This window comes from Mesoplodon bidens (genome assembly GCF_964165515.1).
Source record: "Mesoplodon bidens genome assembly, chromosome: 8".
NCBI classification, from domain to species: Eukaryota; Metazoa; Chordata; class Mammalia; order Artiodactyla; family Ziphiidae; genus Mesoplodon; species Mesoplodon bidens.
The window spans coordinates 12778025-12805553 of NC_138165.1; the positions used below are offsets into that span (position 1 = coordinate 12778025).

General features: G+C 37.7%; 1 protein-coding gene across 5 annotated transcripts in view; it reads right to left on the reverse strand.

Moving 5' to 3' along the window:
* NCKAP5 (NCK associated protein 5) overlaps nt 1-27529 on the reverse strand; it is a 1063262-nt gene that overhangs the window by 563467 nt on the left and 472266 nt on the right. For all 5 annotated transcript variants that reach the window (XM_081241961.1, XM_081241963.1, XM_081241960.1 and 2 more), the window contains exon 4: nt 18077-18140. In XM_081241961.1, the coding sequence (XP_081098087.1) occupies nt 18077-18140 (64 nt within the window). The remainder of the gene's footprint in view (nt 1-18076; nt 18141-27529) is intronic.

Below are 27529 nucleotides of genomic sequence, written 5' to 3' on the forward strand. Positions count from 1 at the left end.
TTTGTTGCAGCATGAGGGCTCCTCTCTAATTGTAGCACGCGGATTTCTCTCTAGTTGTGGCGTGTGAGTTTTTCTCTGTCTAGTTGTGGTGTGCGGACTCCAGAGTGCTGGGTTCTGTAGTTTACGGCACGCAGGCTCTCTAGTTGAGGCGCCCGGGCTTAGATGCCCCATAGCATGTGGGATCTTAGTTCCCTGACAAGGCATCGAAACCACGTCCCCTGCACTGGAAGGCGGATTCTTTACCACTAGACCACCAGGGAAGTCCCACAGCCATTATTTTATAGTAACTTTAAATGGTGTATAATCCATAAAATATTGATTCACTATGTTGTACACCTGACACTAATATAATATTGTAAATCAACTATACTTCAATAAAAAAATAAAGATACCATCACATATCCATTACAAGGGCTAAAATTTAAAAGACTAACAGTTCTAAATATTGGCAAGGATGTCAATTGACCAAAATTCTCATATATCACTGGGTGGAAGTGTAAAATAGAGCAGCTACTTTGGAAAACACAATGGTCATTTCTTATAAAGTTAAACATACATTTATCATAAGATCCAACAATTCCACTCCTATGTATTTATTCAAGAAAAATAAAAGCATATGCCCATAATAATGACTTGCACATAAATGTTGACAGTAGCTTAATTCGTAATAGCTAAAAACTAGAAACCACCCAAAAGTTTACAACAGGAGGATAAAGTATGTGTATTCACACAATGAACTAGTACTCAGCCATGTAAAGTGATGAACTATTAATACATACAAAGACATAAATGAATCTCAAAAACATACTCTGAATTTAGACGTGAAAGAGTATGCACTTCAGATTCATTCATATGAAGTCCATAACCAGCAAAACTAACCTGACCAGTTCAATGCAATCCCTATTAAAATCTCAGCTGGCCTTTTTTTTTTTGTTTTTTTTACAAAAAGTTAACAAATTGACCCTAAAATCCATATCAAAATGCAGAAGTCCTAGAATAGTCAAAGCAATCTTGAAAAAGAAGAATGAGGTTGGAAGATGCACAATTCCCAATTTCAAAACTTACTGCACAGTAGCTCTTGTGTTACTTGATTACTCCAGTAATCCAGACAGCATTGTACTGGCAAGAAGGACAGACATATAGATCAATGGAATAGAACTGAAAGTCCATGCTAATGGGTATAGGGTTTCTTTTGGGGATGACACCTGAAACTAACACAACATGGTAAATCAACTATACTTACTCCAATAAAACTTTGTGAAAAAGTCAGGCAGGGATGATGTTTGCACAACTCTTTGAATCTACTAAAAACACTGAATTGTCCACTTTCAAAGGGTGAATGTTATGGTATGTGAATTATATGTCAATAAAGCTGTTATTAAAAACATCAAAAATAAAAAAGAACCTTAAGTCCAAAACGAATCTCCACATTCATGTCAAATGATTTTCAACAAGGGTGCAAAACAATTCAATGGGGGAAAGAATAATTTTTTCAACAAATGGTGATAGGACAGCTGGATAGCCACGTGCAAAAGAATTAAGTTGGACCCCCTTCTCAAACAACACATACCAACAACAACAAAAAACACCTCAAAATGGATCACAGACTTAAATGTAAGAGCTAGAACTAGCTCTTAGAAGAAAATCTTCACGGCCTTGGGTTAGGCAAAACCTTCTTAGATACGACACCAGAAGTGACAAAAGAAAAAAAGAGACTTCTTCAAAATCAAAACCTTTGTGTTTTAAAGGGCACTGTCCACGAAGAAAGCGAAAGAACCTAACAGAATGGGAGGAAGCATTTGCAAATCATGTATCTAATAATGGACCGACAGGTCCACAAGAAGAATTGTACAAGAATTTCACAGCTGCCTTATTTGTAATAGACCAAATTGAAACAATCCATATATCTGTCGAAAGGAAACTGGATAAACAAATTGTGATATATTTATACAATGAAACACCATACGACTATTATAAAAAACCCCAGAACACAAGGAAAACCCACTGAAACACACAATACATGAAGAATCTCAAAAACATTATGCTGAAGGAAAGAAGCCAGACACAAAAGAATATATACTGTATGATAGCATATATATAAAATTCAGGAACATGCAACTAATACATGAAATATCTGAGGTGTATCAATGGTTGTTTCTGCAAGAGTCGGGGTGGGGGATGACTGAGAAGGGTTAAGAAGAAATTTTCTGTGATAATAAAAATATTCTACATTTTCAGTATTCCTATTTGGAGTGTTGGTTTCACAGGGGAATACATCTTTGTAAACTCATCAAATTGGACAATTATATGTGTTTCACTGATGTAAGTTTCACTTCAAATTTTTTAAGTACAAGAAGGGGAAGGGCCTTGCTTCATGGTGTCCTACGCCTCCCTGTCCTATTTTCTTTTCTTTTTTAAATTTTTTTTAAAAAATTATTTTATTTTTATTTATTTTGGGGTGCATTGGGTCTTTGTTGCTATGCACGGGTTTTCTCTAGTTGCGGCGAGCGGAGGCTACTCTTCATTGCGGTGCACGGGCCTCTCATTGTGGTGGCTTCTCTTGTTGCGGAGCATGGGCTTCAGTAGTTGTGGCATGCGGGCTCTAGAGCGCAGGCTCAATAGTTGTGGCGCACAGGCTTAGCTGCCCCGCAGCATGTGGGATCTTCCAGGACCAGGGCTCGAACCCGTGTCCCTTGCATTGGCAGGCGGATTCACTGCGCCACCAGGGAAGGCCCCTGTCCCCTTTTCAAACACAAAACACAGAGGCAAAGAAGGCCATTCCAGCCACGTGAAGGACTATGAAACTCTTTGTGCCTAAGTAATTAAGCAGTCTACCAAAACTCCCACCTTATTTGAAACTGGAACAAATTCTGAATAGTTTCCAAGTTTCCTGGTAGAATAGTGTCTCTCATCTCTACTATCTGACTTGCAATAAAAGGAAGGCGTATATTTTAACCTAAATCTTCCGTGGACTAGACTTGAGGTTAGCAAGAGGTGAACTGGTACTGGTGATTAAGAATACTCTCTTCAGGAACACTATTTCTACTTGAAAGAATCCTAGGAAAGTCTTAGAGGCTCTAGACTGATCCAACTTTTAAAACATAGCTATGTTTTTACCTACAATTCTGACAATTCCTAGAATTTTATGTCTTTCTATCATGTTTGTTGCAATAAAAAAAAAGGATGCTTAATTTACTATCTCAGTTTATGTAACTTTTGCTCAACAGAAGTAAAGGCTTTTTAGTTATCTATTCTCCATTTTTCCCTTCACAGTTTATGGCCCTGGTGTCATGTGGAGACATGACTTAACTATGCCCTGATCATAAAAACAACTTATATTTTCTAATAGTTTCCTCTGAGAAATCTAATATTTTCTTCTAATTTCTCCTATCTTCTCTTCTGATGGTATTACAGATTTGATTTATTTTTTATTTTTGTAATTTTTTAACTTTACTGAGGAACAACTGATATCTACTTAAACTGTACAGTGTGATGATTTGATATATATATTTACATTTGATACATTATACAAGATCAAGATAATGAACATATCCATCACCTCACATAGTTAACTTCCTTTTTTTACTCAAGTATAGTTGCTGTACAATATTATATAAGTTACAGGTGTACAATATAGTGACTCACATTGTTAAAGGTTATACCTTATTTGTAGTTATTATAAAATGTTGGCTATATTCCCTGTGTTGTACAACATATCCTTGTAGCTTATTTTATACTTCGTAGTTTGTATCTCTTACACCCTTACCCCTATATTTATTTTTTAATTTCAAAATTTTCATTTACACTTACTTAATATTGTTAGTAAAAAATATTTTAAAAATTCAGAGAATATTTCAGAAATACAAGATGTCACTTAACTTTATCCAAATTTTTAAAACATTTTATGATATTTGCTCCATTAAAAAATTAAATGAGTGGATATAATTTAAGACCTTCCCCCTCCTCAGAAGTATTCATTATGCTCAACTCGGTGTGTGCTGTTCCTATACATATTAGATTTCTTCTACTTGTATATCAATAATCAATGCAGTGTTTTTGAGATTTGTCCATGTTGATACATGCAGATATAGTTCATTTTAATTGCTTCATATTATTTTACCATTTGAAGAAGTCAGTTGCCTCATCTAATCTCCTCCTGCGGGACTTTGAGACAGTTTTGACTTTTTCATCATCAGAAACAGTGCTAAAGTGCGTATCTTTACATGAGTCTCTTTGCATATATGTTAGTTTCTCTAGGTTCAAAGCACTGAAGTAGAATTCCTAGATCACAGGCTGTGTTGCACATTCTTCTTTCTAGGTAACACGAAATGGGCTTCCTAAATGTTTACATCAGTTATACTACTACCAACTATACAGAAGAGTTCCAGTTTCCACATATGCTTGCCTACGGGCATTTTCAGACTTCTAAAATTGCTTCAAAATAGATAGGCATGAGATGTTATCCCAGTGATGTTTTCATCTATATTCTGCATTTTTCTGAACAAGAAAAAAAAATTTTTTTACAACTTTATTGGAGTATAATTGCTTCACAATGGTGTATTAGTTTCTGCTTTATAACAAAGTGAATCAGTTATACATGTATATCTGTTCCCATATCCCTTCCCTCTTGCGTCTCCCTCCCTCCCACCCTCCCTATCCCACCCCTCCAGTCGGTCACAAAGCACAGAGCTGATCTCCCTGTGCTATGCGGCTGCTTCCCACTAGCTATCTGTTTTATGTTTGGTAGTGTATATATATCCATGCCACTCTCTCACTTTGTCACAGCTTACCCTTCCCCCTCCCCATATCCTCAAGTCCATTCTCAAGTGGGTCTGTGTCTTTATTCCTGTTGTACCCCTAGGTTCTTCATGATGAACAAGAAAAATTTAAATGTTTATGGTCATGGTACTTTTCTATTCGTTTGCCTTGCAAATCTCTTATACCAGCCAGGAGCTCACTTTTTCACTTTGCTAATGATCTCTTTTTCTTTTCTTTTTTTTTGAACAAAGGTTTTTATTCCTAACGTACTAAGATTTATCAATCTTTCTCTTTATTCCTTGTACATTTTATCTTCCTTCCTTTATTTTTTTCCCTTTATTTTTAAAAATAAAATCCTCCCCTATTTCAATATTATAAGGAGATTTCCTTATATTTACTTCTAAAGATCTTAAAACGTTGCTTTCAGTTTTTGATTTGTTCAAAATTTACTTCTGTGCATTGTACCTGGTAGCAATGAAATTGTGTAATTTACTCTATAAATTGTCACAGTGGCCTTTTTAAATTGTCCATTCTTTCCTCACTGAATTGTAATTCTACTTCCATTATAGATTCCTATTTACATGTGGCCTACTCAAGGCTCTCCATTCTGTTCTCCTAGTTTATTTGGATATCTCTGCCCAACACTATACATATTTAATTGCTTTAGCTTTATGATAAATCTTCATGTGTGATAGGATACAACACCTCCTGTTATCTTTCCTTAAAATCATATCATCTATACTTAAACCTACATTTTGGGGACTTCCCTGGTGATGCAGTGGTTAAGAATCTGCCTGCCATTGCAGGGGACATGGGTTCGAGCCCTGATCTGGGAAGATCCCACATGCCATGGAGCAACTAAGCCCGTGCACCACAACTACTGAACCTGAGCTCTAGAGCCCACGAGCCACAACTATTAAGCCTGCGCACCACAACTACTGAAGCTCCCGCACCTAGAGCCCATGCTCCGCAACAAGAGAAGTCACCTCAATAAGAAGCCCGCGCACCGCGACGAGGAGTAGCCCCCACTCGCTGCAAGTAGAGAAAGCCCACACACAACAACAAAGACCCAAAACAGCCAAAAATAAATAAATTAAAAAATAAATTTATTTAAAAACCCCTAAATTTAAAATATTAATATTAGATTAGCTTTTTTGTATTCTGTGAAAACCCCTTTGGGATTCTGATTAGAATTACATGGAATATATAAATCACTTTGGGGTAAGTGGATACCTTTATGGTACTGAGTCTTCCCTTCCAAGCGTATATGGCCCATCTCTCCACTAATTTATCTCTCCTCTTTTATACTCTTTATCAATTGCTCCATCAATATCTTACATATTCCTTTTAAGATTTATTCTTAGATGCCTTTTAAAAAACTATTTTTTTTGAGTTTATTAATTTATTTTATTTTTGCTGTGTTGGGTCTTTGTTTCTGTGCAAGGGCTTTCTCTAGTGTGGCAAGCGGGGGCCACTCTTCATTGCGGTGCGCGGGCCTCTCACTATCGCAGCCTCCCTTGTTGCGGAGCACAGGCTCCAGACGTGCGCAGCCTCAGTAGTTGTGGCTCACAGGCCTAGTTGCTCCGCAGCATGCGGGATCCTCCCAGACCAGGGCTCGAACCCGTGTTCCCTGCATTAGCAGGCAGATTCTCAACCACTGCGCCACCAGGGAAGCCCTAAAAAAACTATTTTAAGTACTGTCTTTTAAAACTACCCTAAGAGTTGATGATGGATATGTAGGATTTCTATTAACTTTTGTATATTCATCTTATACCCAACAATCTTCTAAAAGTTTGTCTAAAGTTTCTAGTTAGACAATCATTATTTGCAAATAATACAAACTGCTTTTCCCCCAACCCTTACATCACTTACTTATCGTATGCTAGTTAGGACCAGAAGTATAAAAATAAGTAGCAGCAGTGACAGGCAGCATCCTGGTCTGGTTATGGATTTTAAAAGGAACGCTTCTACCATCTCACCATTAAGCACAATTTTTACTAAAGATTTTCCATGGACACCTTTTATCAATTTAAGAAAACATCCTTTTGTTCTTTTTTTTAATTATTGTGAATTGGTACTGAATTTTATCAAACGTTTTACTCTGTATCTGTTGAGTCTCTGTTCTGTGTTTAATCTATAACTGCTGTCAATTATTTTAATCGAGTTTCTTTTTTTATTTTAATATTTATTTATTTATTTGGCTGTGCCTGGTCTCAGTTGCAGCACATGGGATCTTCGTTGCTGTGTGTGGGATCTTTAGCTGTGGCACGTGGAATCTTAGTTGCGGCATGTGGCATCTAGTTCCCTGACCAGGGATTGAACCTGGGCCCTCTGCACTGGGAGCACGGAGTCTTAACCACTGGACCACCAGGGAAGCCCCCTCGATTTTCTAATGTCAAGCAATCATTGCATTCCTGGAATAAATCCCACTTTAAATAAGCCTCATAAAAGTGAGCTGGCACCTAGCAACCAGATCTTGGTTTCAAATACCCTTGTCCATAATAAAACCAGTGCTCCTTAGAGAAATGGCTGATTCTAAGACTGCGGGAGGGAAATATACAAGATGAGTCTGAAGTATCTTGTAAAACTAGAAAGTAAGAAAGTGCTAAGAAGGAAGAGAAAAGAAAAGAAAGGAAAAAAAAAAGAAAAGAAAAGAACAGGCAAGGCAAGGCAAGGAAAACAAACAAAAACGATAATAGTGTGTGAGAGGGACAAGATTGCCAACTAAAAGGGCTCCTAATGGCCAAAGCTGAGCAAATAGAGTAACAAAATTACGTAGTTTATGTTGGTTTATAACCCGAAGTATAAAAGTAAATATCAATGCATTCATAGTAATACAAATGATTGAAAAAATAAACAGGAAAGAACAAACAATCTCCCATGTGGAAGAATTCAAAATAATTTACATAGATACTGCACGCTCAGGAGGAAGAACACGACTGCACACTCCTTAAGCATGGGCCATGCAGAGCGACTTCCTTCCAAAGAGGCTGGTATGGAAGGGGGTGGTAGGAGAGACACTTCACAGTGGAAACCTGACAAATACTACCTCAGCCACATGGTCAAGGTTCACCTAAATAATGATGAGTTATAGTGATAATATGCAACCTTGATACGATGTGATAAAAATGGCACTTTAACTTGTGGCCTCCCTCCCCCAAATCTATCCCAGTCTAATCATGAGAAAAACAGCAGACAAATCTCACTGAGACAAACGTCCCAAAATAGCTAACCAGGACTCCTCAAAACTGTCAAGGTCAGCAAAAACAAGGGAAGTCTCAGAATCTGCCACAACCAAGAAGAGCGTAAGGAGACAAGATGAGAAAATGTAATGGTTATCCTGGATAGGATCCTGACACAGAGCAAGGACATGAGGTGAAACGATGGAAATGGGAACCATGAATGGACTTTAGTTAATAATAATGTATCGATATTGGTTCCTTAGTTGTGACAAATGCACCATACAACAATAAGACATTAGTAATTGGGAAACTGGGTATGAGGCATACAGGAAATCTCTCTACTGTCTGTGCAATCGTTTGGTAAATGTATAACTTTTCTCAAATGAAAAGTTTAGCTTTTATTTTTTAAACAGTGAGTTGGGGATACTTCTTTCATCTTCTTTCAGCACCAATTTGTATAAAATATTATCTCCTTCACTACAGGTTTGGTTGAACTCCTCTGTAAAATCATCAGAGCCTGGCAGCTTTCCGGGAGAGGAGGGAGTTAAAAAACTTTTTATCATGAAACATTTTAAACATTTGTAAAAGTAGAAAAATGTATAATAAACCGTCAACTTCAACAGTTATCAAATATAGCCAATGTTGATCCATCTACACCTCCAGCTATTCTCCTCTTTCAGTATTATCTGAAGTAAACCCAGACATCACAGTACTTCACTGGCAAATATTTCTCTGTCTATCTCTAAACAGTAAGAACTCTTGAAACTCACGACCATAATATCAAGTTTATATCTATATACTGACAATAATTCTTAATGTCAAATACCCAGTCAGTGGTCACAAGTCTAATTGTCTTATAATTTTTATGTGTATGTGGATAAATTAGTGTTGCTGAAAACTGCACTATTTTTTCATTTTGTACTTCATTGGTTTCTGTTTTTTATTTCATTATTTCTTTCCTCTTCTCTCTTTATGTTTATTATTCTTTATTGCTGCTTGAGTTAAATGACTGATTAATTTAAAATCTTTTCTTTTCCTATTACATACATTTAATGGTGTATATCTCACCGTAAGTTTTGATTTAATTACACTGCCTAAGTTTGTGTAAATGGAGTGTTTTCATTTTCATTCAGCTTAAATATTTTTAATTTCTCTTATAATTTATTTGCTTAAAAGTGAATAAAAAGAAAAAAATATATATATATATCAGAATCACTTCGCTGTACACCTAAAACTAACATAATGTAAATCAACTGTACTTCAAAAAAAAATTTTAAGTGAATAACAAAATATTTTACTAAAAATTTCAAAGTTATTGTTTTGAGGGATTATTATTGACTTCTGGTATTACTGACTGTGAATAGAGATAATGAAAAGTATGACATTGATGTATTTGTGCAATAAGTATTTTATAGAATAAATTTTATGAAAGCAATGACTTCATTTTATTCTCTCTTGGATAAGCTGAACAGATAAATGAACAAAATAATATGCAGGGCCTATTTCCAAAATTTAGCACATATACAGAAACATGTCCTAAAGTTTGGCACCTACCGTTCTAAACTCTTAGAAAGACATGTCTACTTGGCATTTTAACTTATGAAGTTGGCTGTTGTGAACAGGAGAAAACCCCCGCTGGTTCTATTTCCAGAGATGTATTATGGATATATTTCAGCTAATGATAAACACTGTGAATGGTGTGCTGTCCAAGATGCTTCTCTTCTTTGGATGATACTTTAAACTCAACTGCCATGACCACTGCTAACATCAATATATTAATACAAGGAGACAAGTCCAAGCTTCCCATGAGACTATAACCAAGTTTCCCCAAAATTGGTTGATTTACATACACTAATAACAAATGATCAGAAAGAGAAATTAAGAAAACAATCCAATTACATCAAAAATAATAAAATACCTAAGAATAAGTTTAACCAAATGTAACTCTAAGACAATGATGACAGAAATTGAAGAAAAAACAAATAAATGGAAAGACATTCTGTGCTCATGGCTTGGAAGAGTTAATATTGTTAAAATATACATACTACCCAAAGCAATCTACACATTCAATGCAATTTCCATCAAAATCCCAATGGTATTTTTCATAGAAATAGAACAAGCAATCCTAAAATATGTATGAAACCACAAAAAAAATTTGAATAGCCAAAGCAATTTTGAGAAAGAAGAACAAAGCTGGACACATCATGCTTCCTGATTTCAAACCGTATTACAAAACTATAGTAATCAAAAAGTATGGTGTTGGCATAAAAACAGACACATAGATCAATGGAATGGAATAGAGAGCCTAGAAATATAGCCACACACGTATGGTCACTTAATCTATGACAAAGGAGGCAAGAATATACAATGGGGAAAAAACAGTCTCTTTAATAAATGGTGTTGGGAAAACTGGACAGTCACAGCCAAAGAATGAAATTGGGCCACTATCTTACACTATACACAAAAATTAACTCAAAATGGATTAAAGACTTGAACATAAGACCTGAAACCATAAAACTCACAGAAGAACACACAGGCAGTAAGCTGCCTGAGATCAATCTTGGTGATGATTTGTTGGATTTGACACCAGAAGCAAAGGCAGCAAAAGGAAAACTAAATAAAGGGGACTACATCAAACTAAACAGCTTCTGCACAGCAAAGGAAATCATCAACAAAATGAAAAGGTAACCTACGAAATGGGGGAAAATATTTGCAATCATATATATGTTAAGGAGTTAACATGCAAACTATGTAAAGAACTCATATAAGTCAGCAGCAAAACAAACAAACAACCCAGTTCAGAAATAAGCAGAAAATCTGAATACAGGCATAGCTTGTTGTTTTGTGCTTACTTTACTGTGTTTCATATTTGTGTTTTTTACAAATGGAAGGTCTGTGGCAGTCCTGTGCTATTAGATTATGGTTAACAGTGTTTAGCAGTAATGTATGTTTTAAATTAAGGTATGTATGTTCTTTAATACACAGTGCTATTGCACACTTAGCAGACTACAGTGCAGTGTAAACATAACTTTTATACACACTGGGAAACCAAACAATTCATGTGACGCACGTTATTGTGAGATTCGCTTTTTTGCAATGGTCTGGAACCAAACCTACAATATCTCCAAGGGACGTCTGTAGACCTTTTCCCAAAGAAGACATATAGATGGGCAATGGGTACATGAAAAGGTACTTAATATAACTAATCATTTGGTAAATGCAAATCAAAATCACAATATGGTATCATCTCATACCTGTTGGAGTGACTATTAACGAAAAGACAAGAAATAAGTGTTGGCTAGGATGCGGAGAAAAGGGAACCCTTGTGTACTATCGATGGGAATGTAAATTGGTAAAGACTCCGATATGGAGGTTTCTTAAAAAGTTAAAAACAGAACTACCATACTATCCAGCAATTCCACTTCTGGGTATTTATCCAAAGGAAATAAAATCACTATCTTGAAAAGATGTATGTACCTCCATGTTTGTTTCCACATTATTTACAATAGGTAAGACATGGAAATAATCTAAGTGTCCATTGATGGATGAATGGATAAAGGAAATCTAGTATACAGTATATACAACGGAATATTATTCAGCCATAAAAAAGAAGGAAATGCTGCCATTTGCAACAATGGATGGACTTTGAGGGCATTATGCTAAGTGAAATAAGTGAGACTGAGAAAGACAAATACCACGTGATCTCACTTAGATGTGGAATCTTAAAAAAAAAAGACAAACTCATAGATACAAAGACAGAGGCAGGGAGAGGGGAGAGGTGGGCAAAGTGGGTAAAGGGGGACAAACGGTACAAATGTCCAGTTATAAAATAAGTCCTGAGGATGTAATATATTGCATGATGACAGTTAATAATACTGTATTTTATATTTGAAAAACAGTTTGTAAGTGTGTGGCGAAGGATATTAGCTAGACCTACTGTGGTGATCATTTCGCAAAATACAGGTAGCCCCCACTTTTTAAAAGTTTGCTTTGCACGACTTCACTTTTATGAAAGACCTACCTTTGTACTTTTTTTCACTAACCAAAAGAAATCCAAAGCATATTTTTACTATTACAAAAAAAGGTAATTGTGTCTCGCTTTACACCATTTCAGCTTACCAAAGGTTTCATAGGAATGCTCTCTTTTCAGATAGGAGGGGAAACCTGTATACATATATTGAACCATTATGTTGTATACCTCAAATTAATATAATTATATGTCAATTTTATCTCAAAAAAAAAAAGAAACAGAAAAATAGGCTAGTTCACCCTGTAATCCTAATCCTCCTTCTTTGACTACTAGCAGTTAGAAAAGCAGTTGTATCACCCACTGCGCTGCTGTGAAACAAAACTAAACACCTGTCCCCAAGAAATCTAGCAGTAGGAACTGACATGTTTAGGTACTATAGCTTCAGGCCCCCTTACTTCTGGGTTTCCAAACTCTGAATCTCCCTTCTTGGCTGCCCTCTTCTCTACCAGAAGCCAGACAATACAGCTGTCCACACAGCTGTGCAGCAATGCCAAGAGGAAGGGCACACTGGGAAAATCCTGAAAACTCACCAAGGAAATATCACCTGGGCTGTTTGCAATGTTCCTATTTCCACATGTGTCTCTTAAATTAAAAGAAATTATCTCTTCTTGTTTAAATAACAGTTATTTAACACTGTGACTTTTGCTTTCTACAAATGACTAAGAGGGAAAATAAACTCACATGCTGCACAGGGCAGGGAACCAACAAGTTAAAAATAAGACTAGGACTAAAGCTCTCAAACACTATGCAGGTACTTGAAAAAGAGAACCCTGCAGTTAAACAGAGACCCACTAGAAACTGTGGGTCCACAGGCATGAAGTTCCTTTTTCTTTTTTTTTTTTAAGAAGATGTTGGGGTAGGAGTTTATTAATTAATTAATTAATTTTTGCTGTGTTGGGTCTTCGTTTTTGTGCGAGGGCTTTCTCTAGTTGTGGCAAGCGGGGGCCACTCTTCATCGCAGTGCACAGGCCTCTCACTATCGCAGCCTCTCTTGTTGCGGAGCACAGGCTCCAGACGCGCACAGGCTCAGTAGTTGTGGCTCACGGGCCTAGTTGCTCCATGGCATGTGGGATCCTCCCAGACCAGGGCTCGAACCCATGTTCCCTGCATTAGCAGGCAGATTCTCAACCACTGTGCCACCAGGGAAGCCCATGCAGTTTCTTTAATGTGTTTTTGTATCAGTGAATCCAGCTAACTCCAGTTATCACCACAGCTGGCTGTTCATACCGTGGCACTGAATGAATAAGATCTGGCGAGGGAGTCTGCTGACCTAAGTTTGCCCCATCCTCCAGCAAGGATGTCACAGAGGGTCCAAGGATTCTGATCTCCCTACTTCCTCCAACTCTTCTCTGCTTTTTCTCAAATTCCTGATACAACTGTCAAATATCCTAATCTTTGACAGTTATTCCTTGGATGTTCTTGTGCAAAAGAACAAGAGGATATGGTATCTAATTTAGCTGATGGTACAGTATGGTAACACCCAGCCAGTGTCTGAATATCCAGATGTAGGAAAAAAGGGAATCCGGCAACAGGTTAAATGGGGTTACTATGCTTCCTAAGTGTCTTGAGGTGAGTAATCAAAAATGGATATTTTTCTTTTTCCCAAACAGAATGGGATGAAAAGGAACCATACAGTGTTGTTAACTTTGCATAACTAAACCAAACATGTAAAAAATTATGTTTGGTAGAATATTAGTGTTCTTGAGATACTAATAAAAAACAAAGACAAACTCACAGTGGTAGAAGTGACATTCTTTAAAAAAATTTTAATATAAATGTAAAAAAAAACATATTAAGCCATTTTTCATGTCATTTTGAAATAGTCTCTGAGATACTCCTGTGTCATAAATACATATGAAAATACTTTTTTTAAAAATCCAAATACATATTTTTAACTCATGAACCCTGATTGCTATTCCATAAATAAAATTATCTTTGTAAGTTTGGATAAAAAAGAATAATCAGAAAGAATTCAGCCTATAAAATATTAAATAGACAAATTTCTAGTAATGAAAACAATTTAGGCTATTGTAAGAATAGACTAAATAAGGTTAATAGAAAAGAATAAGCCATCCAGTAACTGAGGCGTATTGATAGGGATTGAATTTGGAAGATGGTAAATGTGACAGTAAAGGTTAGATACTAGTTAATTTCCCAGCACCATTTATTGAACAGTCAATTTGGGCAAACACTCATTTTCATCCCTACCTCACACCAATGTAATTCCACCTAGAATATGCAAAGATTTACATATAGAAAAATAAAAACTATATGCATTCTAGAAGATACTGGGAATGAATATACTCTTGGGGTAGAAGGGGCCTTTTTTACATATAACTAAGTTTAAGATGACATCACAGTCTTATGGACAGAAAAGGTCTTGCAGTAAATTGAGCCAGTGATAGAGAACACAAGCTGAAATACAATCTCCCAGAATAAAGAGAAACATGATCTTATAGCAGTTTGTGAAAAATAATGAAAGGTAAGTAAGAAAACAATGGCCATAGTTATTTCGTGGAAGAACAAAGAAACAAATAGGAAACGTAGAATATACTCAAAGATAGCTTTCCCAAATAAAGACCTGAGTTAACAGAACAAAAGCACAGACAGAGCTGTTAAAAACACATAAAGGGGGGCTTCCCTGGTGGCGCAGTGGTTGAGAGTCCGCCTGCCGCTGCAGGGGACACGGGTTCGTGCCCCGGTCCGGGAAGATCCCACATGCCGCGGAGCCGCTGGGCCCGTGAGCCGTGGCCGCTGAGCCTGCGCGTCCGGAGCCTGTGCTCCGCAACGGGAGAGGCCACAACAGTGAGAGGCCCGTGTACCACAAAAAAAAAAAAAAAACACATAAAGGAATGTGTCCAAGGTCCTATAGCTAACTACTGATGGAGCTGGACTTTGAATTCAGACTTGCCTCATTCCCAAATCCATATTCTTTCTTATTTCCACATGTGACAATCAGCCAGCAAAAAGAAATCTTTCTACATGCAATGCAGTACCCTGAACTGAATCCTAAATCAGAAAGGGAACATTACTGCAAAAACTGGTGAAATTCCAAAAAAAATCTGGAACTTAGTTAATAGTTATGTGCCAATGTTAATTTCTCAGTTTCTATAATTACACCATAGTTACGTAAATATTAACACTAGAAAACTGGTTAAAGAGTATGCAGGTGTGCGACTTCAGGGAAGTCTAAAATTGTTCCAAAATAAACAGTGTGTTAAAAAAAATAAATCTCTCAAAAATGATGCCTTGGGTACTACCTTAAAAACTTATACGCAGAAAGATTTATTGCATAGTCAAATTTTTAAAAGGCCATGTTTTGCATCAAAGACTTTGATTATAACAGGTTCACTGATGATTGTTAAAATAATTATCTGCTTCAATTATATAGCATTTTGAAAATACTTATATAACTTTTTCCATACGTACCATTTTTCCTTTCATGTGGGTAAAACAGCATACTGTGAATATTATTCTTTAAAAGCATAAGGTGATCTGGCTGCGATGAACTGCTTTCCATTTCTGCTAAAAATGTGACAAAAGTTCTGGGCTCATAACAGCAAGAATTAAATTTAGAGGCTTAATAGAACTGCCTGATTTTAGGAGGTGTCAGATACTGAAAGAATCAGGCCTTCAGAAATAAATGAATCCTAGGAGCAGAAAAGCTGAAGCATATAATTAAGTTGAAAATTCGGGGTGGGGGATGACTAGGTAAGGAAAGAGGGGAAAAATACCAAGAAAGAGGGAGAAAAAAGCAAAATAAAGGACATGAATAAAAATCAGGGCTTAGGTGTCTCTAAAGAATTGAGATGTGATCAATTACGGAATTGGGGGAAACAGTCATATGAACAGCAGTAAATCAGATGGCATCAGGGCACTCACTAAAAGCCTTCCAACGGATCCTGTCACTCAGAGCATGAGCCAGAGATCTCTGGGGACCTTGATGACATACTCCTCTGCCCACGTGGCTTCTCTGAATTATCTTCTACTGTTCAGCCTCTCCCTCATGCCCTCCAGCCATCCTGTTTCTCCATGCTGTTCCTCAGGCAATCCAGGCCTTTGAACTTGCTCACCCCACCCCCCCGGCCAGGAATGCTAACCCCCCCCGCCCCGCTGGAACTATCATCATGGTTCGCTGCTTCTCCTCCTCAACGTCCCTCTAATACTAAGTCTTCAGTGATTTACGACTGAGAACATTCATACTGATCCCCTAGCATCCCACTTTCCCCTACCCTGATCTTATTTTCTCATAGCTGCCTCCACCATCTGACGGTAATTCCATCAAACGGCTAGAATGTAAGCTCTCAGATGTTTGCCTGTTTTTTCCACTGATGCTCCCCCAATGCCTAGAACAGTGCTGGGTAGGGTTAGGGTTAGGTGCTCCATAACTTACTTGTTAAATCAGTCAATACATAAATGTGATTGCTCATTAACATTATTTAAGGATGAGTAACAAAACACTGGTATCTTTTCCAAAGTTGGTTTTTGAGCAACCAGAGTCACTTTTTGTTTGCCGGTGTTTTCTGGGTATTTTCGACACTGAACAATAATTTCTATAATGTTTTAAAAGGGGGTTTCGTTTTATGAAAAACTCGACCGTTATCTGTCTGAGATGATTTCCACTCAAGCTCATTCAATGTCAGAATCAGAAAGATACGTTCTTTAGGGGCCTGTTCTTATGAACTTAAATAACATTTAGTTATTACCAGAAAAATCTTCCCATTATCAAAACTTTACATGAACAAACGCTCCTTCGCAGGACTGCGAATCATACAGTCCCGACTTCCTCATTTTAAGGATGAAGAAACAGACCTAGAAAAGCTGTCATTTCTTCACCTTCGCTTTGCACACAGCTGACGAAGTGTTGAACAGGAGCTAGCTAGCCTGAACGAAGATGGAGACATTACAGAATGGCCTAGCTCAGAAACATTTTGCAATGCAGTAAAAGTTCAGATTGAACATTTGCAGTTCAGCATTTAACTAAACCTTCATCTTCTTCAACTGATTCCCATGTCATTGCTCAAAGATGCTTGCGAGCAGCTTCATCGTATTGTTGGAACAGTCAAGATTCTCTTTGCCTTAAGATCACTAGCTGAGCAAACAACATGATCACCAAGTATTTTAGCATGCTCACGGGCCACAGAACCTTGCAGAATCCACTCAACAGTCAACCTCTTGTTCCAGTCCTCCGCCTTCCCTCTTGAGAGAAGTCCAAGGCCAGCTTAGTTTACAAATTTCTTACACTTTTCGGCAGATGAATTGTCAGTTAACTCTCATGAAATCAAATGGAAGCAGCTTTCAGGGTCTGACAATGTGTGGCTTCTCTTTTCAAAAAAGCATTAGCTGAAAAGTTGCATGTGTGCCATTGTTTTGTTATACGTTTGGAAAAAATCTGATGTCATACTTTTTTCTCAGAGATAGCAGCAGCAGGTAACCCACACAAGTCCATTCCCCAGGTCCCCCGACAGCCATCTCTGATACTAGAGGGGCACACAGGCAGGTACTTCGGCAAAGAAAGTCTACAACATGAAGTTGCTACAGGCCAGAACAACCATATTGATTTTTAGTACAATTCAAAACACAAGGAAACATCAGTTTCCTAAATGGCACACACTGAAATGGACAGGGAGGTTACACCACAAAGAGTGGAGAGAAGGAAGAGGATAAAAGACAATTACATTAGCAAACAGCTGAGTGTTCTTTTAGGCTGTTTATTTTTCAGGTTCGAAGAACTGAGAGGCTTGAATTAAGCTGCACTGTCCTTATGTGAAAAATCTGACAGTGCCCCCTTTACGGACATTGTGCTCACAGCTGGAAGCCTGGGCATCCAGTAGACCTTCAGGAAATAAAGCCGTACAACCCTTTGAACATTTGAACATCCTCCTTAAAGCTCAAAGAGTTCTTTTTCCCAATTAATATTTCCCGCTGTCTCAGCAAATGGCAGATCTGTTTAAACTGCATTATAAACATGTTATTTACCAATACAGCATTCAGTTTGCTACAAGCAAATATTTTCCTTTGAAATCCTTAACGAGACAAAAATGCCTCTCAAGCCAGAGACTTCGGAAGGGAGGTTGGGAATCAGGACAGACCAGCTGGGACTTACCATGGCCCCCTCACTTCTTCTTTGGGCAACTTCTCTCTGCAGTCGGGCCACAGCCAGCTTCTCCCTGGAGAAGCAAAAGCACATGATTAGTTGACCATCCTTCTCAAGGCAGAGGTACACTGGCCTGGCTTCAAAACATTCTTCTGAGGTCTCCAGAGGAATCCCTTCCTTGGTTTAGCTCACTTCCTCCACTAAACTTTCTATAAATATTTAAAGTGATTGGTCATGAGTGCATTGTTTTCACTGTGTGTCATGAAAGAGATCTTTTGCCTTGGATTTTATAATAGCCAAATGAATGCTCAATGCCAACTCAAAGCTTCCCTTTAAGTTCATTAACATATACCATTTGTAAATAAATTTTCCGTGGCTAAAATATTTCGGTGGTTCTTTCTGTATCAATTTTGCTCTTAAATAGTTTTCATTATTCTTAGTTATTTTGTTGCCCTGTGCTGGTACTGAATTTAAGAAAGCAAACAAAATGTAACTCGGTACCATTCTCGAAATAAAAATAGAAAATCCTTTGCAGGCTTGCTATATAACAGGCATGGGGCTGAGCATTTTACTTGATCTCATTTGAGCCTGAAAGCAGCCCTATAATAGGTTTTATTATCCCCATTTCATAGATATGGAAACTGAGGCTAAGAGAGGCTAAATAACATATGGAGCCCCCAGCTGGTAAGTAGTAATATTACAATCAAACTTTAGGTTCTCCTTAGTTCAAAACCTAAATAAAAATTCTGCATGTCATTTTTCAGGGTCTAGGAAATATGAAAATATGGAATTGAAAGTCAGATTATTTAAGTATTCTTTAGTTCACAACAGGGTTCATTTTGTGTCCTTTATAATTGCAATTCTGATTTCACTTACAAAAAAATCTACTATTCACCAAAATTTTAAGACTACTTTTGTAAAGTGACAGATATCTTCATTTTGGCCAGCTTTTCAATTATTCTTAAAATAGTCGAGAGACGAAGTAGGGATAAGTGAACTCTTCCAGTAATTCTCAGATCTTAGTTCTAGCAAGAATTTTCTCTGAAATCCTCTACTGCTCTCGAGGTGTGAAGCTATTGCATCCCTCAGCCCTCCCTCGACACAGGATTCAGCTACATGCAGAGAGGAAGCAACCTGAATCCCAGAGGAGGGAGAGGATTTCTCCCCTTCTAACTGCTTGTGTCTTTGAAATGCCCAAGACTATCAAGAAGGCATGTACTGGGTTGGCCAAAAAGTTCATTTGGGTTTTTCAAAACCCGAACGAACTTTTTGGCCAACCCAATATTTTAGTTTGGTTAAAGTGGAGTAGCTTTTCAGTAGGAATAGTTCTCTCTCTGAATAAACACCTGAAGACAGACTAGAAGGAGGAAAACTAGAATCAGGAGACTTTTGGGGTATACAAGTTTTGGGAGCCTAGAGCAGGACCTGTGCATATACCCTATGAGAGGGGCAAAAAGGTAAGCAGGAAGAAGCCAGAGAGACATGGGGTCACGTGCCTCTTTTTGAGGTAAGCAAGGCAGAGAGCCTACATGTGTTCTCTGACACGCGTCCCAATGAGCAGATGAAAAGACAGAGGGAAGAGAAGAATGCGACACACTTCTGGCTTAATATGAAAATTAAACACATGGTAAATACTCATGAGGACAAAAAAAATAGAGAAGAACACACTTTATATTCTATGACTCAGTAAGTCCACTCTGAGGTATAGACTCAACAGAAACTCATATATATGTTCACTAAAAGGCATGTACTAGAATGTTTATAGGAGGACTACTTGTAATAACCTTAAACTGAAAATGCACACGCCCATTAACAGTAGAATGGATAAACCTGAACATAGTAATACAGTGAAATACCATAAACTACTGAGAAGGAATAATCAAGACCTCATCACAACAATACCATTGAGTGAAATAAGCAAATGCAGAAGAGTATATATTTTATGATCTCATTTATGAAAGTTCAAAGATGGCACTAACTCCTACTTAGTTTGATAAGGTGAGAAAAAGAAACTAAAGACACAAATAACAAAAAGGAAGAGGTAAAATTGTTTATATTCACAGATGACATAATTTTCTAACCAGAAAATCCTAAGGAATTTACAAAACAACAACACAGCTAATAATTTAGCAAAGTCACAGGATACAAGTCAATATACAAAAATCAATTATGTTTTTATGTATTAGCATCACACAATTGGAAAATTAAGTTTAAAGAATCTGTAATAACATAAAATACTTAGGGAATAAATGTAATAAAAGACTTAAACTGCTACATTAGGAACCACAAAACACTGCTTAGAACAATTAAAGGAGATTTTATACATACCCATAAACACACAGACACACACACCACATTCATGGATTGAAAGGTTTACTATTACACTGGCAAAATTTTTACCAAAATAATCTATAAATTATTTCTCACTGGGATGTATAATTCCATGAAACTAAATAAAGAGAACCCAGAAGCTACTCTGATACTAAGGATGATAATTAAGTTAATATAACAATACCTGAACTCATTGTTTTCTCTGTAGACTGAATACGGAGACATTTAACTTCTAGTCTAAACTCTAATCCACATTGTCTTATATTTTCCTTGACTGTTTATTTAGTATATCTTTTCCTCTAAATAAGCCCATAAGTTCCTCCCTGACCACACGGGTGGCAGCCAAAATTGCTGATTGATGCATTTTTGCACATGGTCAGTTGTGGTGTAGTTGGTGTAGTGTGGTGTAGCTGTGGTATAGCACTGTACCAGATGCTGCCCTGAATGCTGAGATCACATTTAGTCCATCTCTATAACACCTACTAAGGGCCATTTAGTAGAAACAAAATAAATGTTTGCGATTTGCTGAGTGAGGAATCAGACACAGAGTCTAATACCAATTTGCCTAGCAAGATAGAATTTCTAATAACTACCATTTTGCATTTATGAGTACATAACACACACACACGCATACACAATGATTCCCACAGGGCACCTTCTGGTTCTAGTTGGCCACAAAAGCTTTTTACACACATTTTAAAACTATGATAAGCACAGCTTCCATGGACTACCAGGTAAATATCTGAGAAAGCGTCAACAAAGTAAATTCCTATATAAGAACACTGAATGAGGGGATAATAGTACAGCAGTTCTCATATATCTGGGCCACAGGACCCCTTTGCATTCTGAAAAGTTATTGAGGACCCAAAAGAGCTCATTTACATGGGTTATAGCTACTGATGTTGACCAAAAGACTTTCTGTTCAAGTAGGTTACGTTCATAGATATTTACCATACATAAATGAAAACAGGTAGTTTTAAAAAATATTTACCTATAAATTCATTAAAAATTAATAAACCCATGGTAACATAAGTAAAACATTTTTATGAAAAATATTATACTCCAAAACAAGAGTAAATTTCATAAGAAGAGTGACACTGCTTTAAAATTTTGCCAATATATCTTTAACGTCTGGCTTAACAGAAGATAGCTGTATTCTCACATCTGCTTCCGCATTCAACTTGTTGTGAGAGCACGTCATATAGCTTCTAGAAAACTCCACTACACACCCACGAAAGAATGTGAGTAAAAAAAGGCAAATACTAGCTTATGAAAATAGTTTTGACGTTGTGGATCTCTTAAAAGGGTCTTGGAAGCACCCAGCGTCCCAGGCCCACACTTTGAGAACTTCGCCCTGAAGATAGATACAGAACTAGAAATGGAAGAGCGTTCTGGAAAATTTCCTGGAATCATCATTTCTGATCGCTGAATCTTCAGAGAAAGATTTAATATACGTACCAATAGCCTACTAATTTTTTAGAAGAGCAGTTTAGCACAAAGAAGACATTTCTAGAAACAGAACAAGAGTCTATCTTATCACTGTCATCCTACTAAATGATCAAAATAATCCTAACACAGTGTAAAGGTTAGGAACATCACTATTTTATCCTTAAAATAGATTTCCTTTATCACACTATTAGGAAATATCACATGGTATAGGTGCTTGTCAAATCTTATTCAGTTCAATTTGAAAGCCAACTCCAGTGGTTTTATCTATTACATAGTTTTTAAGAAGGAAAATATTAATAAATCATAAAATTTGGTAGTCTGACCACACATTTTATTTTTTGGTCTTCAATAAAGTATGAGTGAACCAACATAGAAAACCAACATCTCAGAAGTGGTAGTACATTAGCCACTTGATTTGGTGAAACAGAGAGTAAAATACGTAAAACTAGAAACGTCAACTTTACTTCTGACCTACCGCTACGTGAGCAGAGACGTGCCCGACTTCAAACAGCCATGTGGAAATGTGTGACACAAACGTGGAGAATCTCAGAGTAGTCTGGATCACAGGAAAGATAATCCCCAACCCTGACCCTGCTCTCTGGTCATCTAATTTACACATTGGAAAATCGCTTTAGTCTACTTTATGGGATCTACTCTCATTCAAAGCAGCCTGGTGGTGAAGGACAATTTGCATGACCAACAAATACAAATGCCTCTTTGGGTCCATGCTCTGTAATTGCAACATATATAATGTCATGGAGCAAAGACTTCTAAGGGTTCCGAATAACAGCCCAGGGTTTTCTACAGGGTGGGTGGGCAAGGCCAGTGCCAGTTAAGTGCCACTACAGGAGGGGTAACACAATTTCAGGTATTAGGAGCTATTTTATGTAGTAGGCCTCTGAATCATATTTCCTTTGAAAAGAGGGTTTCAAGGCTAAAACGTACCAAAAAGGTTCTTTCTTGAGGTTCAATACTTTGTATCTCCCAAATCTTTCAAGTTTTTGGTATTCCATGTGTGTGCAGTTTATGTCAGCAGGAGTTTTTCTTAGTAGGAATTGTATTTTTGTGTGTATGAAAGAAGAATTGTCATTCTTTATTAAAATTAAGGAAGTAATGGAGTTGAATGGGTGAAATTATCTACGATCAAATTCTTAGGATTTCTACATGTTAGTATTTCTGGGCTCAAATTATGAACTTAAAGTATTAAAAATAAATGGATCTTTTTTTTTTTTTTTTAACAGTAATCTCATCTGCCCTTGGGTTTAGTAGTCCCTTGGCAAACCATATCTTCAAACCCCCATGGTCCCCATATATGTGTGAAACCAACTGGGACCATCATCTTTTTTATGCAAATTCAGGGTTCTTAAAAACAGCTTTGTGTAAAAAATAAGGAATCCTTGCCTTGCATGCTACCCAAGGCAAATTAAACACACTCTAAATACTTGTGTTTCTATTTGAAGGTCTTTGCTCATCTGCTAAAAACTGACAACTGTGCTTTTGCAATACGTCTCTGTTTTGTTTTGTGTTTGTAGCAAAGCCAGTAGCTCATTGTGAAGGGGGTATTGACTTTATGATTGCAAAACAAATGCCCAGAGATATTTTATCCAGAGCTGTGGACCCTTACTTACAGAACAGGGATAAAAGAAGGATATAAAGAATAAACACACAACAAAACAAAAGTGATGACAACACTTACTTCTCTTTCAGTTAAGTGCAAAGAGAATCTTTCCCTCCAAGAAGGATGAAACAGAGCTACATTTTTATTCAATTTTATGCACAAATGGCGAATTAGTCCCAGGTTTCTAAATCCTTCAGTGCAGCCGCAGACAATCTCAACTAAAGATCATAATAAACAACAACAAAGTTATTTATGTGAACCATGGATCTTCAGAATACTACAGATACATCTACAAGTTAAGCCCATGCAAAGACTGCCTACATTGATACCAACAGGATGCTGGCATTTGTAAAAGCCAGAAAAGACCTGCAAGGTTTGGATGTTTAGAAAAATGTTCCCCAAGGGGTAAGCGGCTTTCGAAGGGGGACTGTATATTCAGTTTGTGATGTGTGGAGACGTCCGACTTCAGGGCACCGAACAGCCATCTGCTGCAGGAGTGGGGAAGGCAGGCCTGTCTGGAGACAAATCAGTGTTCGGTTGCCATTTTCAAGGAAGCCCTGCACCCATCCTGAATGGGTAAGGATGACGCCACTGGGCAGCCCTGCTCTCCACCAGGCAGATGGTACCCCCGTGAGGCTGCCCTGGAGGAAGGGCCGCACTGGCACTCGCTGTGTGGAGAATTACTTCTACTCACTGTGAGGCTCATCACCCCAAACTGCTCTGTACACACAATGCATTTGAAGGGTGCAGATCGAAATGCACATCCAGCAAGCTGTCAATACAGTAAATACTCTGTGTGTTTTCATCAAATTGCCAGCTAATCTGTACAATTTCTACTTGACTCTTCTGGAAAAATAAAGCATAACAACTAAGCATGCTCACATATGTATTTAAAAAGAAAAAAAAAACATTATGGGGCATCTTACAAACCCAAAGTCAATTTCCTTTACTGTGGGAAAGAGATTGGGATATTAAAGAATCTTCTAATATCCCCCCAAACTGGACCTTCATGTTAGTTTTGGTCGTTAGGTTAAGCTCCTATATTCTAAAGTATTTAAAACTCAGTTATTTTTATGTATTATATACACATCTATCTCTATTTTACTTTATTTGGAATATTCTGATTATATACAGTAATCCAATGATGATGGAAATTCTAATTCATTCAGCAAACATTTAAAGTGAGTTTAATGAGTTTACGCGAGGCCTGGCCCAGTACTAGGCACTGGGAAATAAAGATAAATAAGATGCTTCTAAATTCAGAGAGCTTAGGGTCTAACAGACAGAAAGCACGCCTAGGCACACCTGTGTCATAAGATGCACTAAGCATAACATGAGTGCTGGGTATTCAGAGCTGTATTCAAAGCTAGCTTTTAAAATAAATGTTAGGTAATGATTTTATCAAAAAATAGAAATTAAACTGCCTTTAAATGGGAAGGTGCATCCTCCTATTTCTAAGAAAGTTATTTTTCAAATGTCATGCTTTTTAGCAACAAGTCATATAGAAAAACAGGTCTGTTTCCACAAGTCTTTTAATTATAGAGAATCTCTATTATAGGTCTTGATTCCACTATTCCCTAAATTCCTTAAGTTTGGCAGGTGATGGTATTGGACTTCAGTTCAGTTCCAAGTTCTGCCCCTTTGGGTCATGGTTTTATCCAGGTCACTTTTCAGAGACACTCGACCGACTTCTTCAGCCTTTTCCATTCCAATACCTCATATCGCAATTTTAAAAGATAAGAGTAATGGTTAATATTTATTGAACAGTTAGTATGTCAAGCACGGTTCTAGATACATGAAATATTTAAACCTCCAACAATCCCATGAGGTAGGTATTATTATCATCTCCAGGACATACAGCAATGCTTCTCAAACTTTTTCAGAACCTTTTTACACTCTGAAAAAAAATCTTTGAGGACTCCAAAGAGCTTTTGTTTATGTGGGCTATATCTATCAATGTTTACGGTATTCATAATGAAAACCAAGACTCTAAATGCATATTAATTTACATATATTTATATATAGTAAAATACAAATACTATATGTATTAATTTATTTGAAATAACAATAATAATTCCATTACAGGTAAACAACATATAATTATGAAATACAACTATAGATTCCAAAACAAAAATGAGTAACAAGAATGGCAGTGTTTTATAGTTTTGCTAATGTCTCTAATGTCTGGCTAACAAAAATGACATCTGGATTCCCATATCTACTTCTGTACTCAGGATGTTGCAATGTTAACATGGTGAAAAGCCTCTGGCAAACCACTGTATGCCCATGAGAGTGAAAAAGACAAATAACATCTTAGTACTCTTAGAAAAACAGTTTTGACCTCTGAATTCTTGAAAAAGTCATAGGGCCCCTGGAGCCCCCGGTCCACAGTCTGAGCGCTGCTGATGTACAGTGACACCTATCTTCCATGGGGAAACTGAGGCTCAGGTAGGCTGGGAAACATGCCCACTGTGCCTTAGCTGTTAAATTTAAATACAACCATGCATGTTTTTCCAAACCTGCAAAATAGTGATGAATACTTATTTAGTTAAAATCCCATTTGCTAGAATTTGTGCCTCTGTATTTATCATCACCTATTAACCACCGCCTCTACTGCTAGAGAAGGAATCATCAATTGAAACAGGCTGGGACCTGGGACCTGGGACCCTTTGCTACAATGCTGGCACCTGGACAAACATCTTGTCCAGCAAAAAAATACAAAGAAACTATAAGGGACTAAAAATGTGTGCATGTGCAGATAGGGCAAATTATAGACAACAAGATACAAAGAAACCAAAAAACCCAACTGCCATTTCTGAAGAGCAGGGAGCAAAATCAGGGTACTGGGCATGCTGCACACAACACCACCAAAGGGGTGGGCAGACCACCTAAGCCCCCCCTCCAGCCCGACCCCTGGACACACCCCTACCTTCACCCCATATTAGGATCCAGCTCGGCCCGCGTCAGGGAACGAGTGAGCAAGGGAACCTGTTGCTTTTCGCTCCCCCCTGCTGCAGCAGGGGCCCCAATAAAGCCTTGCCTGCATTTCTTGTCTGGCCTCCGATCAATTTCTATTGACTAAGGAGGCAAGAACCCTGGTCGGTAACACAATAATGCAAGAAATAATGGGGGTGTCCAAGGATGAAACATCCTTGACCCTTTCCATAGCAATCAATGGGAAAACCACTGATCTAACTTTTCAAGGACACACTGAATTCCAAGTCCTATGAACCTACATTTCCAGCCGAGTAGAAGAAAAATATAAACCTATGCTCAGGCACACGTTCTGTTTCAATTAACACCGCCCCCTCCCCGTATTTTTTCCCTACAAAGATCTCACCAAATGCCCAAGAGGGAATGAGATAGATGATTACTCTCATTTACACCTTGGGGCAGAGAGTCACACTCTAAAATCATAGAGAAAAGTTTCAATAAATCATCAGCCTTCCCCATTTCTGAGTGGGCCCCAAGAATAAGAGCATGGTGGCGACCTGGTGTGTGTGTGAAGAGAGCAGGTCTGCTCCCCCCGGAGGCCTAGAACCATTCTCCGCATACGCAGGCATCCTGGGGAGGTGCCGGCCACAGAGGCAGGACAATGCCGAGTGCCAGGTGCGCCTGTGGAGCGGGCAGATGGGGAGATCGGGGGCAACAGTCCCTGAGTAATGGTTAAATTAATTAGCCTTTCCAAAGCAGATCATTTAATTACTCATCCACTCAGATATTCAGGGCAAGAACAGATTTAGAGAAAGTTTGGGAGCTACAACCCAGATGAAAGAAACTTGCATACAACTTTTTCCAATGCATAATGTCAGTGTTGGCCCCAACACTTATAAATACCAAAAATCACCCTCTTATTCCATACTTTAGAGGAATCAATTAACATCCACCATGCATAAAAGTCAGGGAGTTGAGAGTGGTTCTAAATTGGTGACATTAAACGATTTGGGTCAGCAAAAACTAAGGCAGCAGGACTCAGGACAGCATGCACACACACTGACTGCGGGAGAGAGAGGAAGTGCAATAACAGTGCACTGTGCTGACGAACCGATTCCCTTCCCACCAAG